This window comes from Sceloporus occidentalis, unplaced genomic scaffold (genome assembly GCF_023333645.1).
Source record: "Sceloporus occidentalis isolate IW3139 unplaced genomic scaffold, rSceOcc1.0.p SCAF_60, whole genome shotgun sequence".
Taxonomy (NCBI): domain Eukaryota; kingdom Metazoa; phylum Chordata; class Lepidosauria; order Squamata; family Phrynosomatidae; genus Sceloporus; species Sceloporus occidentalis.
This window is the reverse complement of record NW_028317040.1, coordinates 1247517-1264970: the sequence shown is the minus strand read 5'-3', so window position 1 is coordinate 1264970 and position 17454 is coordinate 1247517. Positions and strand designations below refer to the sequence as shown.

The 17454-nt window shown below is 40.0% G+C and overlaps 1 protein-coding gene across 1 annotated transcript in view; it reads right to left on the bottom strand.

Annotated features, from left to right (window-relative positions):
• Positions 1 to 17454, bottom strand: part of LOC149287454 (relaxin receptor 1-like) — a 56547-nt gene that overhangs the window by 17353 nt on the left and 21740 nt on the right. The window contains exons 5-10 of the mRNA XM_089492816.1: positions 14383 to 14454; positions 14197 to 14268; positions 11154 to 11225; positions 6724 to 6795; positions 6556 to 6630; positions 2412 to 2477 (exon numbers count right to left, since the gene is read on the bottom strand). Of these exons, the coding sequence (XP_089348942.1) occupies positions 2412 to 2477; positions 6556 to 6630; positions 6724 to 6795; positions 11154 to 11225; positions 14197 to 14268; positions 14383 to 14454 (429 nt within the window). The remainder of the gene's footprint in view (positions 1 to 2411; positions 2478 to 6555; positions 6631 to 6723; positions 6796 to 11153; positions 11226 to 14196; positions 14269 to 14382; positions 14455 to 17454) is intronic.

Below are 17454 nucleotides of genomic sequence, written 5' to 3'. Positions count from 1 at the left end.
TAAAGTGCAAGCAAACCTAAAGAAAACAACTCTACCTTGCTTACATGCTAGGAACCCACCTCATTTCATGGATATTACAGCAGCAATCGCTCCATTCTACTGCTGCATAGTCAATTTGTGTTGATCTGAACATTAACAGTAACCCAGGGATTACTTAATCTCCAAACTGCTGTCATATTACAGCGGTGTTTACAATTTAACCGGGGGGTCTGTTCAAGAGAAGTTAAGATGAAAGCAGAGACATCCCATTTGACGTCAACCAGAATAACAAGAAAAGAAATAATAATAAAAAAAATAATAATGTTGGTCCCCATGACCACCCCTTATACTATTTATGCACCGTCATTTTCTAACTAGGCTTCCTTTCTTGGAAATCCAAAAAATGGCACCTATGGCTCTACCTTGCACTTTATGACTAATATATACAGTAATAATACTTTATGACATAATAAAAAGTGATTTACAAAACATGTCCTTTTCCTCACTAAACTACATGATATTTAACGTTCAGTAACTAAGTTATTACCTATAATGCCCAAGACCACAGAAAAAGGTAAATAAAATAATTCTGTTGAACAGAATATTAAGAGACTAGCATAAATCATTTTAAAATGTGCAGACCCCAAAATGAAACACAAACCAGTGCCTGCCTAAACTGGATTATGCTTTCTTTGCCTGTGTATCCTCCAAAGCATTCTAAGGTCCATGACCGAGGTGAGTTGGCTATTCTAAGTACACTAATTAAACATATTAATCACTCTATGACCCCTATGTCATTAATTCTTAATCCACCCACTTCACCTTTTCCCCTGGAATCCCCATCCCCCTTAATGATCTTCTCCTTTGCATCTCTTATATTCTAAAAGGAATACTGGTATTTATTCCTTATACTTTCCTTTTCTAAGCAAACTTTTTAAGGATTATAGTGTTGAAAATGAATGGAAAAATGAAGGCAGAATGTTATCTGACTCACTTTGCACTCTTTGAGAACACTTGCATATTACTTTTGTATACTAAATTCCGTTTTTCACAGAATAAATATGGCAACAATATAAAGAAGATAGTTTGGTCATAAAATACTTGAGAATGTCTTTGGAAAAATATGTTCCCTAAGCAGACCTTTAAAACTTGCGTCTTAAGAGACAACTTAGATTTAAATAGTCATCAATCATTTTTAATGGCACCACTAATTTTTCCATTAATACTAAAATGCAGATTTCTTTTCAGGCCATTGAACTTGTACATATGAGCTAAATACTATCATCTTTCTATGTATTATTTTAGACTACAATATGACTTTGCATTTACATTTTTTAATATATCTACACTATACATTGTAGTCATATTACATAGACTCTGTCATCAAGACATTGGTTCTGTCAAAGATGGGTATTACTAGAAATATTACAAATCCTTTTAATTTTCAATGAAGCACTTTCCATCCACTGATTGGCTTCTTCAAGCAGCCAATCAGTAGTGAGAGTTGCCAGACCACAGGGGAGGCGGACAGCTATTCATTTTTAAACCTTTTAAAGTGCTCATAAAGTACCATAATATAAGACAACTCACCCAAACTATGGATCCTAATGAAAGAAAGAAAACACTGAAACACCTAAATATAAAATTCAAAACCACTGCTTTTGCTTTTGTTGCTCTCATCCTCTCACTCCTTTACTCACACGGTCATTCATCTCTCAATGTCACAATGTCTCCCTACTTTTTCTGCGGATCACTTCCGTGTCTCCTTTTCCGCAGCTCTACTTCTTCTCTTACCTCTTCCTGTCCTTCTGGGGGGTTTTCCGTCCGCTTCTTCCCCATATCAGTTTCTTTGTCCAGGTACTTCCGTAAAAAGGGGGTAGCCTCTGTGCACACCCTATCCCCCAATTGGAAGAACAGAGGAGAGGGTAGAATGTTGCAAGCAGCCTGGCTGCCCAATAGATAGATTTGCCCCAATAAATCTACAATCCTAGGCCTAGTTGTTCTAAGCCAGAATATTCCACTGGTTTTGATCATACACTCAATGTAAAGGGAGAAAGGGGCTCTGAATAAAATGATTTCAAACTAGAATAGCCCTTAGAAAAAGAATCTGAACTTGTTCTACGTATTTTGAAATCTGTTTGTGTAAGACCAGCGTATATGGTGGAAGGAAGCGATACAGAGGACTAATAAAGCAAGATCACTATTTAGCTCACTTAGGGCTTTTTGCTGCCAAGATCTAAGCAGACTAGGTCACAGAGTTCAACAGATTTTAAAATACTTATAACATATGCATTCTTCAAGATCTCAAACAATAACACAAAATAAATTCTATTCAACAGAATGATGGTTATTTATAATTTCTCTCAAGAACCTTCCAAGTCACAGACATGAATATACAGTAGATATATTAACTTTCTGTGGAAGATACTTACAGAACAGTTATACATTCTTGAAACACAGATCTGCGGATTGTATGTATCCGATTGCCTTCCAGGTCCCTAAAAGTGAGAAACAAAGCTGAGCTGAGTTGCCCTTTAGTATAACCTGTGGCTAAACTGGAGCGCACAGGTCGCAGGAAGTTTATCAAAACTTATAGCACAGTTTCAGTTGAATCTATTAAAAAACACTAGGTGTTATATGTTGATAAAGTGTTAATAAAGTGACTCAAGTGCAAAGTCAGGAAAATGATCTTGATACAGTGATAAAACAACCAGTTTGTGTCATAATTATTTGTGTATACATGTCACCTTTTGATTTGTTCTAAAAATCACTCTTCCTGCCATCCAGTTAATTTGTTGTTCTGGAACTACTCACAAAAAACATAATGATGTACATAAAATCACAACCTAGTGGAGTGATGGCGAACGTTTTTAGGCCTGAGTGCCCATTTTTGTGCATCAAAACAAGTTGCAGACCTCAAAGTGCCAACACTGCATATTAAACATGGAGAGGACGTTTTTTCGGTACAAAATGACTATACACAACAGTATGCATCAATATAACATATTAATAGAAAGAGTTTATTTTAGGAAAGGCAGTGGGACCCAGGGGACATTTCAGAGGACTGTGGGAAACAAGAGATGCAAACTATTGAGCTTAAATAATAACAACAGAGAATTAAGTATTAGCTCTTTCCAATATCTGCGGTGGGAGCGGGAGGCGTCCGTCTTCCCGTGGTGCGCGCTTCACAGCTGAGCGCCGGAACAGCAATCACATTCCTATCATGCCCAGGCATATCCAGATTCCAGGATGTACTCGCAGACTTGGCATGATAGGAGTATGATTGCCCTATCTCACCCCTTCTCACTCCCTTCTGCCCTATCTACCCCTTCTCCCTCCCTTCTCCCCTATCTACCCCTTCTCACTCCCTTCTCCCTATCTACCCCCTTTCCCCTGTCTCACTCCCTTCTCCCTATCTACCCCCTCCTAACTATCTACCCTCTCCCTCTTTGAAGTTCACTTACCTTTCAGGAGTCCTGCGGTGGGGGTGTAAGGCCTCTGCCTCCCAGATCTGCCACTGTATGGAACAGTATAGAGTGATGGGAGTTATGATGTACTTTTAGAGCATAATTAGATCATGAAAAAGACATTGGAAATAGTACAGCATAACACCCATCACTCTCACACACTTACCAATCCACACATACTCATCCACACACATACTTATCCACACATATACACCAATCCACACATATATACCAAACCACACATATACACCAATCCACACATATACACCAATCCACACATATACACCAAACCACACATATATACCAATCCACACATATACACCAATCCACACATATACACTAATCCACACATATACACCAATCCACACATATATACTAATCCACACATATACACCAAACCACACATATACACCAAACCACACATATACACCAAACCACACATATACACCAATCCACACATATACACCAATCCACACATATACACCAAACCACACATATATACTAATCCACACATATACCAATCCACGCATATATACTAATCCACACATATACCCATCCACACATATATACTAATCCACACACATACCAATCCACTCTCACTTAATGCTTTCCTACCTTTCCTTTCTTCTTTCAGCTTCTTTTCCTCCTCTTCGCTCCTCTTCTTCAGTTCTTCTCTCTTCTTCCGGGTCAGAGGGCACGGACAGCGGTGGGCGCGGCTTCAGTGCTATGCGCCGGGATCTGACAACAAACCCCGGCGCACAGCAGCTGTTGCCGCGCGGATCACAAGGGAGCGGTATTAGTGATTGGAAGTTCGGATCATTAAAGTGAATCGGATCATTTCGATTCGTTCACTGAAATGATCCGATTCATGATCCGAATCTTCGGATCACTCAGTGTGACTCACAGGAGTTACTGTTTTCCAGTAACTCCGTGCAGGCACACTAATGATTGGCCCCGCCCCTTTCATTATGAATCCTCCCCCCTGCCTCCAGTGATGTCAATGAAGGCAGAGAGTCGTTCAAAGCTTCGGATCTTACAGGGATCCGGATCTTACAGTGATCCGGATCACTGTAAGATCCGGATCTTTTTAACGACTCTGCCTTCATTGGGATTCGAATCAGTCAGATAATATTACCATACTGTTATAAATAATACATTAATAATCACTGCCCCCAGGATTTACATTCCCCTTTACCTGCAACTGCACCTTAAGCTAACTTTATTAAATTAATTAAATTAACCCTCACCATTAAATTAACCCTAAACACCCCACCAACCATGTCTGCCCCTAAAATTAACCCTTAACACCCCATCAACCATGACTGCCCCTAAAATTAACCCTTAACACCCCATTAAGCATAACTGCCCCCAAATTAACCCTAAACACCCCATTAAGCATAACTGCCCCTAAATTAACACTAAAGACCCCATTAAGCATAACTGCCCCCAAATTAACCCTAAACACCTCATTAAGCATAACTGCCCCTAAATTAACACTAAAGACCCCATTAAGCATAACTGCCCCTAAATTAACCCTAAACACCCCATTAAGCATAACTGTCCCTAAATTAACACTAAAGACCCCATCAAACATACCAATTTATTAGATAATTTATCTGGAGTACATGCAATTAATTTAGGGGCAGTTATGGTTAATGGAGTATTTAGGGTTAATTTCAGGGGCCATTATGGTTAATGGGGTCTTTAGGGTTAATTTCAGGGGCTGTTATGGTTAATGGGATCTTTACGGTTAATTTCAGGGGGTTATGGTTGATGGGGTATAAGGGTTAATTTTATGCTGATGACTGAGGGTTAATTTAATTAATTTAATAAAGTTAACTGTAGGTGCACTTATAGGTAAAGGGGGGGCAAACTTAGGGGAATCCAAATCCTGGGGGCAGTATGAACATTATTAATGTATTTATTTATAAAAGTATGGTATCAGTAATATTCTCTGTAAGATTCGGATCCTTGTAAGATCCGGATCCCTGTAAGATTGGAATCATTTAAATCATTGAATCATTCGAGTCTTCGGATCATTTGAGTCTTCGGATCATTCGAATCATTGAACGAGTCTCTGACTCTATGAGTCATCGTTCCTCTGTGAATTAATGAGCTGTAACCTGACCCCAGAGTCTGTGTCTGAGTGCTCTGCAGATGACTCACAGCTCTAGGATCAGGTTACAGCTGAATGATTCACAGACAAATGAATCGTTCAGTCTACTGAACCGATTCATCCGGATCACTAAAAAGAACCGGATCAAATGAACGATTCGTTCATGATCCGGACATCACTAAGCGGTATCGGAGGTCTTTAACAGACCTCCGGCTCCCTTGAGTGATTTTAAGACGGGTTCAACCCAGCTTAAAATCACTCAAGGGAGCCAGAGATCTGTTAAAGACCTTCGATACCGCTCCCTTGCGAGTCTGCTCCTCCAGCGGCGGACATTACTGTCCGTCTCTGGAGGGGTGCCGGGTGCCGCAAGTTGGCACCCCCCTGATGAGCGGCGGCGTCGGACCCCGCGGCGGCGCCCCCTGGAGTGTGGCGCCCTGTGCGGTCGCACAAGTCGCACACCCCAAAGGCCGGCCCTGCGTGGGAGCCGACGCCGTGACTACAGAGACAGCTCGGCGTGCCAACAGCGGCACGCGTGCCACGCGTTCGCCATCACTGACCTAGTGTAATAAAATCAATAATCTGTGTGTGTGGAGAGTGTCTGGTCTCTCTTATAATCTAGTGTGAGAGAGCAGTGGTGCACTTAAATCTGATGCCCTAGCTGCCTCTCCTCTGTTGGCTGTAGTTTACACCATTATCCACGTAGAGCCTCCATAGTGTACCTGAGTTGGTTACAGATATGATCTCTGATCTCCCTATGTGACGCATAGAGGAGCCTGATGGCCCAACAAGGCCATCTTTCCCAGTTCTGCTGAGGAGGGGCTACACCACTGTAGATGTGCTGCCCTAAACCTAGTTGGCCTAGGCCAATATATACTGCTCCCTCATGTTTCTCTACAGCAAATATGTTAATGCTCAGAAAATAATTTAGATGCAATAGAGCTCACACAATATGTACTGTTATGTTAACGTTACATTCCCACGATAATTACTCACAGCCAGTTAAGATGAGGTATTTCTGTGCAGATGGAATTTTTGGGGATTTCACGAATTGAATTGTTTAGCATGTACCTGGAAATAAGTAACATTTTTATTGATAAGAATGCCACAGCAGCCATTGTATTTATAGGCATAGGGCTTCTTGGCATGGCACAGAACACTTACAGGAAGTATAGAGACTCCAGACCAGAGAACGACCCAGGAACAATTTTGGCTACTTTGTTATTATCTAAAATCCTAAAAGACAAAAAAAAGAGGATGAAGCAAATACATAAAAACATGTTATATATCTTTTTGATAATATATCGTCACTCATAATCTCCAATTTTTTTCTTAGACTTCTTTAGAATATGTGTAAATAATATATATATAAAATATAAAAAATGTATAAAACTTTGGGAGGAAAAAAACTTGAATACAAAATGTCAGAAGCAGGTAAAGTACCAAACATAAGATGACACATTTCTAAAGCACAATGGCCCTGTTTATAACCGATATACTATACCGGTAAGTGCATAAGGAGCATCTGTAACCATTGGCTCTATTTTTTTTTTGCTTTGCACCAGAATGGCAATCAATCTATAGTTTGGGATCAAAAACAATGACTCAGTAAAGTCATATCAACCAGAGGAAGGTTGGCAACATTCAATCCAAGTCCATCCAAGTAGCCAAAAACACATTCAGTAGATGCTCAATGTGCATTATTCAGACTTGTCAATTTACAGGCTGGGAATAATTGTTAATTGAACACAGAAAGGGTCTAGCCATGATGTAAATGTTTTCTAATGCCATGGCTCTTCTAGATTACCTAGAGGCTGTATGTAGAATAGCAAGTGAAACAAAAGAAAAAGTTCTAGGCAGTAAAATGTTTAAATCAGAGCACGCCAAGAGACAACTGCAACCTATTGTGGGCCCTCCCCTGATAGCACCTTTGTTTCGTATGTTTGTTTCATAGTGCCTTAGTGTAAAGAAAGCAGCCACATCCTCTAGAAACTGTTCACTTCTCCCCTAGACAATGCCCCCCTCCGTAGCCTGCACTTAGGCAGCTGCAATAACGTGTTATAGAATAGTTCACATGTTTGAACCTGATTTTGAGAGCTAGCCTGCAAGTTGCAAGAGAATCCAACGGTTCAGCAAACTTGTCTTGACTTAAACTTGTACACCTCCCCTAACATGTGTAATCTTCATAAATCATGAAAAAACAGCACATAAGCCTGTATCTATTATTAATGATATAAATACTAAGATGGTGACGTACCGTTTTATATACCAAGTCATGCTACACTACATTTCAGTTATTTAATGTGCTTCCAAGATTAACTAAATAAGATTATTTGTGTTTTTGTCAATCTGTGTACATAGATGATGCATAACAAACAGAGCAAGTAAAATAAATCTGAAAGATTAAAAAAAAATAACCAAATTTGACTGCTTTATTGATTTCCATATAACATACTTCTTAGCTTTCTTTCTGTGTTGCAAAGTGACATTAGTGTAAGATCACTCTAATAGTTAGGGAATAGACATATCTCTCTCTCTCTCTCTATATATATATATATATATCTATATCTATCTATATCTAGATATAGATATATATATATATACCGGTCAGCCATAGCATTATGACCACCTGCCTAATATTGTGTAGGTCCCCCCTTTGCCACCAAAACAGCCCTGACCCTTCAAGGCCTAGACCCCACTAGACCTCTGAAGGTAAGCAGTGGTATCTGGTACCAAAACGATAGCCGCAGATCCACTGAGTCCTGTAAGTTGCGAGGTGGGGCCTCCATGGATCGGACTTGTTTGTCTAGCACAGCACACAGATTCTTGATTAGATTGTGTGTGTGGGGGGGTGCCACATACACCTATTTGCCCCAGGTGCCAAATACTCTAGGTACGCCCCTGGTCCAAGTGCCAGCACAGCGAGTTTTAAAGCGGCCGTAAGACCGCCTCCGCAGGCCACTTAATTATTTTAAAGCAGCCAGCGTGCCTATTCCATGCCGCAGGGTCGGACTGGCGCACCAGGGTACCGGGGCCGGTCCGTGTGCCGGCAGACCAACATTCAAAGCGGCCACCAGCGCCTAATGAAATTAAAACGGCCAGCGTGTACGCACCGCTCCACACAATGGCCGTGCCTCAGCTCTTCGTCCCACTCCTTTTAAGATGTTGGACGAAGAGCTGAGGCACGGCCATTGGGTGTCTGTGTGGCAGACTGTCCTGGTGTGTGTGTGTGTGTTTGGGTGTTGGTGTGGCAGAGCCTGTCCTGGTGTGTGTGTTTGGGTGTCGGTGTGGCAGAGCCTGTCCTGGTGTGTGTGTTTGGGTGTTGGTGTGTCAGAGCCTGTCCTGGTGTGTGCGATTGGGTGTCAGTGCGGCAGAGCCTGTCCTGGTGTGTGTGTGTTTGGGTGTTGGTGTGGCAGAGCCTGTCCTGTGTGGGTGTTTGATCATCTGTTTCCTGGCACTTCATTTACAGTAGGAACTATTTCATTTTTACTTATCCAGAGATAAAACGCCCTCCTGAATATGTAGTGACTTCAGGGGACAAAATATTCAAGGCCCAGAAATCATTTAGTGGAAAAGTTAAAGTACTGTGGACGCCCCCCGCTGCTAAGGGCACCTCCTTCCGGCTGCAGTGGAAGTTGCCTACACGAATCGCGTAGACGTCTACCCGCTGCCCTGACTACACACCAGGGAGTCAGAAGAACCAGCAGCGGAGGTTACCAGACAGGAGGATCCAGGTCCCCTGCAGCGCTGCGGGGGATCTGGATCTTAGTCTCATAGTCAGACCTCTATTTTAATTCTTCAAAGTCTAGATTGAGGACCTCAGTCTTACAGCATTCATTAAAACCCAAAGCATTGTTAAGTCTGATCTTCATTCTTGGCATTTTAAAGTTGATAGGGGCATAATAAAATTTTCTAGGGGTGATCTGTGGACCTCCTGTTAAGAAAGGAATTATAATGGTCACTGCATTAAGACACCAGTGTCAAGATGTAAGCTTATACAAATACTCTAACTTAAATCAATACACACATTTTGGTTCGGTTTTCAACCTGATGTTGAGGTATAATATACACAGTTGTGGCCAAAAGTTTTGAGAATTACACAAATATTAATTTTCAAAAAGTCTGCTGCCTCAGTTTAGATGATGACAATTTGCATATACACCAGAATGTTATGAAGAGTGATCAGATGAATTGCAAGTCCCTCTTTGCCTTGAAAATGAATTTAATCCCCAAAAAATTATTTCCACTGCATTTCAGCCCTGCTCCAAAAGGACCAACTGACATCATGTCAGTGATTCTCTCATTAACACAAGTGAGAGACTGGAAGCTTTATAAGGAGAGTGGTGTTTGAAGTCATTGTTCTTCCTCTGTTAACCATGGTTACCTGCAAGGAAACACATGCTGTCATCATTGCTTTGCACAAAAGGGGCTTCCCAGGCAAGGATATTACTGTTAGTAAGATTGCACCTAAATCAACCATTTATCGGATCATCCAGAACTTTAAGGAGAGAGGTTTAATTGTTGTGAAGAATGCGTCAGGGCACTCAAAAAAGTCCAGCAATCGCCAGGACCATCTCCTAAAGTTGATTCAGCTGCGGGATGGGGGCGTCACCAGTGTAGAGCTTGCGCAGGAATAGCAGCGGGCAGGTGTGAGTGCATCTGCACGCACAGTAAGGTGAAGACTTTTGGAGGATGGCCTGGTGTCAAGAAGGGCAGCACAGAAGCCACTTCTCTCCAGGAAAAACATCTGGGACAGACTGCATATTCTGCAAAAGGGATTGGACTGCTGAGGACTGGGGTAAAGTCATTTTTTCTGATGAATCCCCTTTCCGATTGTTTGGGGCACAAGGTGAGCGCTACGTGGTGAGCCCTGTGTCATGCTAACAGTAAAGTATCCTGAGACCGTTCATGTGTGAGGTTGCTTCTCAGCCAAGGGAGTGGGCTCACTCACAATTGTGCCTGAACACAGCCATGAATAAAGAATGGTACCTACACATTCTTCAAGAGCAACTCCTCACAACCATCAAAGAACAGTTTGGTGAGTAACAATGCCCTTTCCAGCATGATGGAGCACCATGCCATAAGGCAAAACTGATAACTGATAAGTGGCTCGGGGAACAAAACATTGAAATTTTGGGTCCATAGCCAGGAAAATCCCCAGATCTTAATCCCATTGAGAACTTGTGGTCAATCCTCAAGAGGCCGGTGGACAAACAAAAACCCACAAATTCTGACAAACTACAATCATTGATTATGCAAGAATGGACTGCCATCAGAAGTTAATTGACAGCTTGTCGGGGCGGATTGCAGAGGTCTTGAAAAAGAAGGGTCAACACTGCAAATATTGACTCTTTGCATAAACTTAATGTAATTGTGAATAAAAGCATTTGACACTCATGAAATGCTTGTAATTATACTTCAGTATACCACAGTAACAACTGACAAAAATATCTAAAAATGCTAAAGCAGCAAACTTTGTGAAGAACAATACTTGTGTCAGTCTCAAAACTTTTGGCCACGACTGCAAAGGATGCAATAATAAATATATGTTCAAGCTTTATCGTTGGGTCAGTAAGGGTAACTGGGAGACTTACAACCATTCCAGAGAGTGAAGGTCTTTGAACACTCCGATCTTCAGCGATGTGATCCGATTGTGACTAAGAAACCTGAAAAATACAATTTATGTATATGACTTTGCAAACTAATATCTGTTGGGTTACAGATATTAACTTCATTAAGGAAATCCGCCAGTTCCTACACAAATCGTAGTACATTCATTTTCGACAAATAAGATAAAACACAGCATTTTCACCAGACATGGTCATTTAGCCAGGCCAGGTGGGCTACAAGCTGTCATCATTTGCCAAATTCAATAAGGTATGGTAATTAAAATTGTTAAAAATGTCTCAATAGCCGTGTTTTTCCACTTTGTAAACATTGTGGTTTATTTAAATGCTGTGCTCAATGGTTTCTCAGGCAAGTGAAAAGGACTGATGCAAATATTCCTGATACTAAGGTGTGGCATTCAGGCTGTGTTAAATGTCTCCCACTCTGTCTGATCATCAATCAGTGTGGTTTAATATACGGACAGAGGTTTATTTGCACTGCACAGTGCAATCCGCTAGCAGATATGTAGGTCAGTCTTTGATGGCCTGGGCACCATTGGATAGAGTCCAGCAGTAATTGATATATTTAAGATATATGCTGCTAAAGGCATTAAACTTGTTAGTAGACTTGTGCATTCGTCTTCGGGCGAACGTGAAAACGAACACGAAGAGTGCGTTTTCGTGTTCGTTCTGAAGACACGCCGAAGAGAAGACAGCGGCGGTAAAACGTAGGCGAAGACGAAGACACACACCACGAAGATCTTCGTGATCGTCTTCGTCTACCACTCTCCCCGGTCCCTTCCCCTTCTAACTTACCTTGGCATCGCGGCAGTTCACGGAAGTGGAATAAGTCGCTTGTACGGACATTTAACTCATAGAACAGGGAGACCAGGGGGATCTGCAGGACAAGTTACAGCACCAGGAGCCTAAAAGTCTGTACGAGCGACCTACAGAGTCGGTCGTACAGACTTTTAAAACCCTAATGCAGCAACTTACCCGGCAGATCCCACTGGTCTCCCTGTTCTATCAGTTAATAAATGATGGAACAGGGAGACCAGTGGTATCTGCCGGACATGTTACGGCACCAGGAGTTTAACAGTCTGTACGGGAGACCCTATTGGTCGCCAGCAGGGGGCTCGTCTGCCATCAACCATTGGCAGACGAGCCCCCTGCTGACAACCAATAGAGTTGCTCATACGGACATTTAAACTCCTGGCGCCAGAGCTGCTGCGGTACGCGTTAACCCCGTATTAACCCCTTAACCGGAAAAAAAACGAAGAAAAACCGAACACGAAGAATGTCCATGAATATTCGCCCAAAGAGAAGACAGGAACAGGTGAATATTCGCGGAATATGAAGATTTTTTTTTTCCCGAAGACGAGCACGAAGACGCACGCGAAGAGCCCCCTGGTGCCCAAGTCTACTTGTTAGTAAGACTACAAGAAAAAGGGAATCACTGTGGTGTTCCCCAGGAGTATTACATGTTTAGTAGGAGAAGATGGTAGCATTTATAACATATATGACGTATTTGAGAGCAAACATAAACTAAGCTTAGGGATACAAAATGGATTATTAGATGAGACAAAACACATTATTACATAGAGTAAACAACTGTAAACACAAATAATTGGACTGAAGACAAACAAAAGGAGGCTGCCTCAATAAATACTTCTGTTCCGTTTTTGCAAAGGAAGGTGAAGGAAAAAAAAAAAGAAAGAAGCTGCTGCAGTTTAATGGCAATAAATGTAATATAATACATTTCAAAATCCAAAGAGATAATATAGCATTTGGGGCACTGTTCTGTTAGTGACAGGACTTAAAGGTAAGCAGGGGAAAAAAATAAGCAGGGGGCTGAGTTGTATAGCTAGAGGCATTAGTAGCAGGGAAAAGGACAGTGATTAGGCTACTTTACATATCTCTGGTAAGACCTTGCCTAGAGTATTATGTACAATTCTGGAGACCTGTTCAGAAGAGGGCTACTAAAAGGGTGAACAGTTTGCTGGATAAAAATGATCAGGAAAGACTACAAGATCTTAATATACATAACTTGGAGGAGAGAAGAGAGAGGAGATGTGATAAACGAAACACACAAATACATAAAGTGCTTTAACAAAGTACAAAAGGGAAATTTATTTAAAAGGAGGAGAATGTTACAATAATAGGCCACAATCTCAAATTAGAGGGTTAGAGGCTTAGATGTAATGTGAGAAAGTTTTACCATCTTACTGAGATGGTGGTAAATATGTTAACCAGCCCCCAGCAGAGGCTATTACAGTTAGGGAACTTAAACATGCATGGGAGAGGCATACAGCTATCCTGCAAAACCAAGGACCGACTAAGGTTTGAGACTTTACATTAAAAAAATGGGCTGACTAAATGGTTCTTAAATTTCCCTTTTTTATTTTCTTGCCTGTTTCAGCTTTATCAACAGCGAATGGAAAGTGACTTCACTTACACAAAAAAGTTGTTCAGCTATCCTTAGCTAAATTAAGAATAGGAAATCATAATGAATGAGACAACCTTTATGACCTAAAAAGGATTAGAACTTCAATGGACAGCCACAAAAATTTACATTGGGTGCAAAGTATTTGCCCTGTCCAAGAGGCAAGGAACAGGAAAAACCGAGTTCTCCTCCTGCAGATGCCCAGGATAAAAAATATTTCTTCCTTTAAGCTTCTCCTCAAGTGAAATAGTCTATTTGTTACATTAACATGCTTTTAAAATTTTTCAGCATGTTTAGAATGTATTATACCGTGGTATTTTGGGTAACAATTTCCAGTTTCTGATTCCCACCCCAGTAAAATAAATATGCTATGAAGATTTAAGAGAGATAAAGAGGAGGTGAAAGAAAAAAAACCTATTAAGTATTAAGAGTTTAAATGTGGAGTTCACTCCAGTGATAAGACAGGCAATGGTATGACCCAATATATACCCAGAGACATGACTGGAGGCAGCTAATGGTTCTCTTTATGACGGAATTCAGTAAATTCAGTAAATCCTGCCAATCCAAACCATATTGCCTTGTACTCACAGTGTCTTGAGTCTAAAAAGGCCTGAAAAAGCCAAACGTGAGATGGAGCGAAGTTTGTTGCTCTGAAGAAAGCTGGAAAAAACATGAAATTAAAGAATCATCCACAGTGTTGCGAATGAATGAAATGCATTACTGTGTTGGTAGACAATAAAATGCCCCAAGCACTCACTATATTTATGTACTTACAGCTTCTCTAGATTCCAATATAAGTTGAATCCACCATCAGCTAGAAATCTGATTTTATTTTCCTTCAGATCCCTAAACAGAAAGTAACAAAAGAATAAAAAAGACTCCATATAGAAGCACGTTTATGAATTAAAATCACCCCTCCAACAGTACACAAATAAAAGCATTCAACTGCATGATTGGGTGCGACTGTTGTGCTTTAGACTTTATAATTCATTGATGTGATCTCCATCACTGATTTACTCTATACCTCTACTACACATTGGAAATAGAAAACAAAATTGCATATCTGATCCATATGCAAATGAAAAATGGCTGAGGTTTACACCCTACTTAATGTATTGTTAAGTAATAAAACATATTTTCATGTAAAGATTCACGGTTTTACAGAACACAGACATTGATTTGTAGGTGTACCTTTTTAAATAGTTGAGTAGTCAAGTAGTTCATTAAATATTACTTTGCTAATTTGATATTATATAAAAAATGCTTTAACATGATTCACAAAAAGAAAAACTATGTTGAGTATCCATCCACCTTTAGTATTTATTTGGGTCAAGCGTCATGCTTTCGCCTTTCACATATGAGATTCAATATGACAACCATGGAGCACATATAAATGGGGAGAAAAGAAACAACAATAATGGTGTAGTATGAACACACAGATGAAAAATAAAAAAGGGGGTGTAAGATCCACTCACAAACACGTTGGATGAAGCAAGCTCATCAGAGGTTCAGTCGAATATCAGCAGAATTTAATGGCTTCTAAAATCTATTAAAACAAGGAGATCAAAAATGGTGCAATATCATCACAGAACAAGAATAGGGAGGTCTGGATACACCTACAGTTGGAAGAGGCACAACTATACATAAATAGTGTGCAAAAACGCAATGTAAACCAAAATCAGTCCCAAATTCGTTGTTGTAGTGGTAAGGAAACTCTCTCTACGCGTTATTCTCACTGACTACACACATCAATCCACTTGACTTTTTCTCCTGAAGAAGCCAGCGGACTACTGGCGAAACGCGTAGAGAGAGTTTCCTTACCACTAGAACAACGAATTTGGGACTGATTTTGGTTTACATTGCGTTTTTGCACACTATTTATGTATAGTTGTGCCTCTTCCAACTGTAAGTGTATCCAGACCTCCCTATTCTTGTTCTGTGATGATATTGCACCATTTTTGGTCTCCTTGTTTTTATAGATTTTAGAAGCCATTAAATTCTGCTGATATTCGACTGAACCTCTGATGAGCTTGCTTTATCCAGCGTGTTTGTGAGTGGATCTTACACCCCCTTTTTTATTTTTCATCTGTGTGTTCATACTACACCATTATTGTTGTTTCTTTTCTCCCCATTTATATGCGCTCCATGGTTGTCATATTGTGTTGTTAAACATCCTGAGGAAGAGTGTTATTGGAAGCTGCTTTTTTGGGGGAGTATTTATTATTATTTATTATTACATTTTCACACGTGGAATTCGGGTTGTTTTTCTCCTATTTACATATGAGATTCAAGAAGCAGTTTACTATGAAAAGAACCATGTAATTTACTATTGAAACCAATAAACCTTACATTAAACCTTACAAGAAAATAATAAATGTATTAAAGGGACAGTTTAGCATCCATGACATCATTAAAGTACTCTAGGAGTAACCCTAACCTGATACTGAATTTGAAGCCATGTCTCCCTTTTGCGAAAGTACACAGAGAGGCCAGAATAATGCAGATATATTTGCTAAGAAAGAGAGTTGCAGAAACACCGTGAATCACCATGAAACACAGTGAATCTGTCTTCATTATTCTGGCCTCCGGGCAACTTCTGCAAAATGGCGGAGCTTCCCTGCACTTTCTCTATGCTATGTTTCAGGGTTCCACAGTGAAAGAATTAACCCCATTATTTGTTTTATGAGTTGTTTCAGCTTTATAGCAATTAGTATATTATATTAATTTTTATATTTATAAACTGGCCTCATTCATTTTGGCTTTGTTGTTAAAAAAACATTCATCAATAAATACACTTTGGCACTAAAAATAAAATAAAAGTTAAAAATCCTATTTATTGTATTTATAATTTCATACAGGCAGTTTCATCATTATATATAATTTGGTTTTGGTAGGAGGAATATGCTAATATTTACAGTGCCATTAACACGGTGTAGCCAATAAGGACCCTATTGCTGTTGTATAGTCTATTAGCATAGGATACCAATCTCATTGTTAAATGATGTCCTAGGTTAGGGCAAATATGTATGTGGTGTTTAATGGTACATATGATAGCAAACTGATTAATATAATAAAAGAAACATTAAAAGACTATTCAAAATGAATTATTTCCTTAATGATGTGTTTATACAGGGTTCCATATGGTCTGACATAAAATTGTTCATGTCGCGCACAACAAATTACATGGATTATAATAATAGCATTTACATAAAGTCATTCAGATAATAAATGCAGAGAAAAGATCTAAAAGCTTAAACTTTTACATTTTTGGCCGTAGTTTGGAAGAAGGCATTGTAAGAAAGGCTGCAAGCTGCATTTTCAGTGCAATTCTCCATTTGGCCACTGGGGTGTTTGTGGTAGGAAAACGGGTGTAACAGTCCAGTATAGACAGTCCCCTGCTTGAGAATTCTGCCCCTGTTTACCATTTGCCACCAGTATGGTCCCTTGAAAACATTAAGCCTGAAATAACATGTTCTTTTGATTTCAACGCATTTAAAAAGGCACTGTAATTAGAAAAAAACCCTACCAGCTTAATTTTATTCCATTTAATTCATAATTAGTAGTGTTAAGAGTGTAATAATAATTATTTTATGTCATGTTAATAATTCTGTATTTATCTCTGGCAAATTAATTATGTTTCCTCTATTGGTACATTTGTTTATCATTACAGTACTATAGTCTCTGCATGGCTCATTGATGCAGCTCTACGTGGTCATACCTGGGAATGGTCAGGGTTGACCCCTGTATCTTGTGTATTTACTCCTAATCTCTGGATATTAGGGTGAATGAGCAAAATGATAACAAGATGTATCTCAGTCCAAAGCTTGGATGCTGCATGCAAAAGAA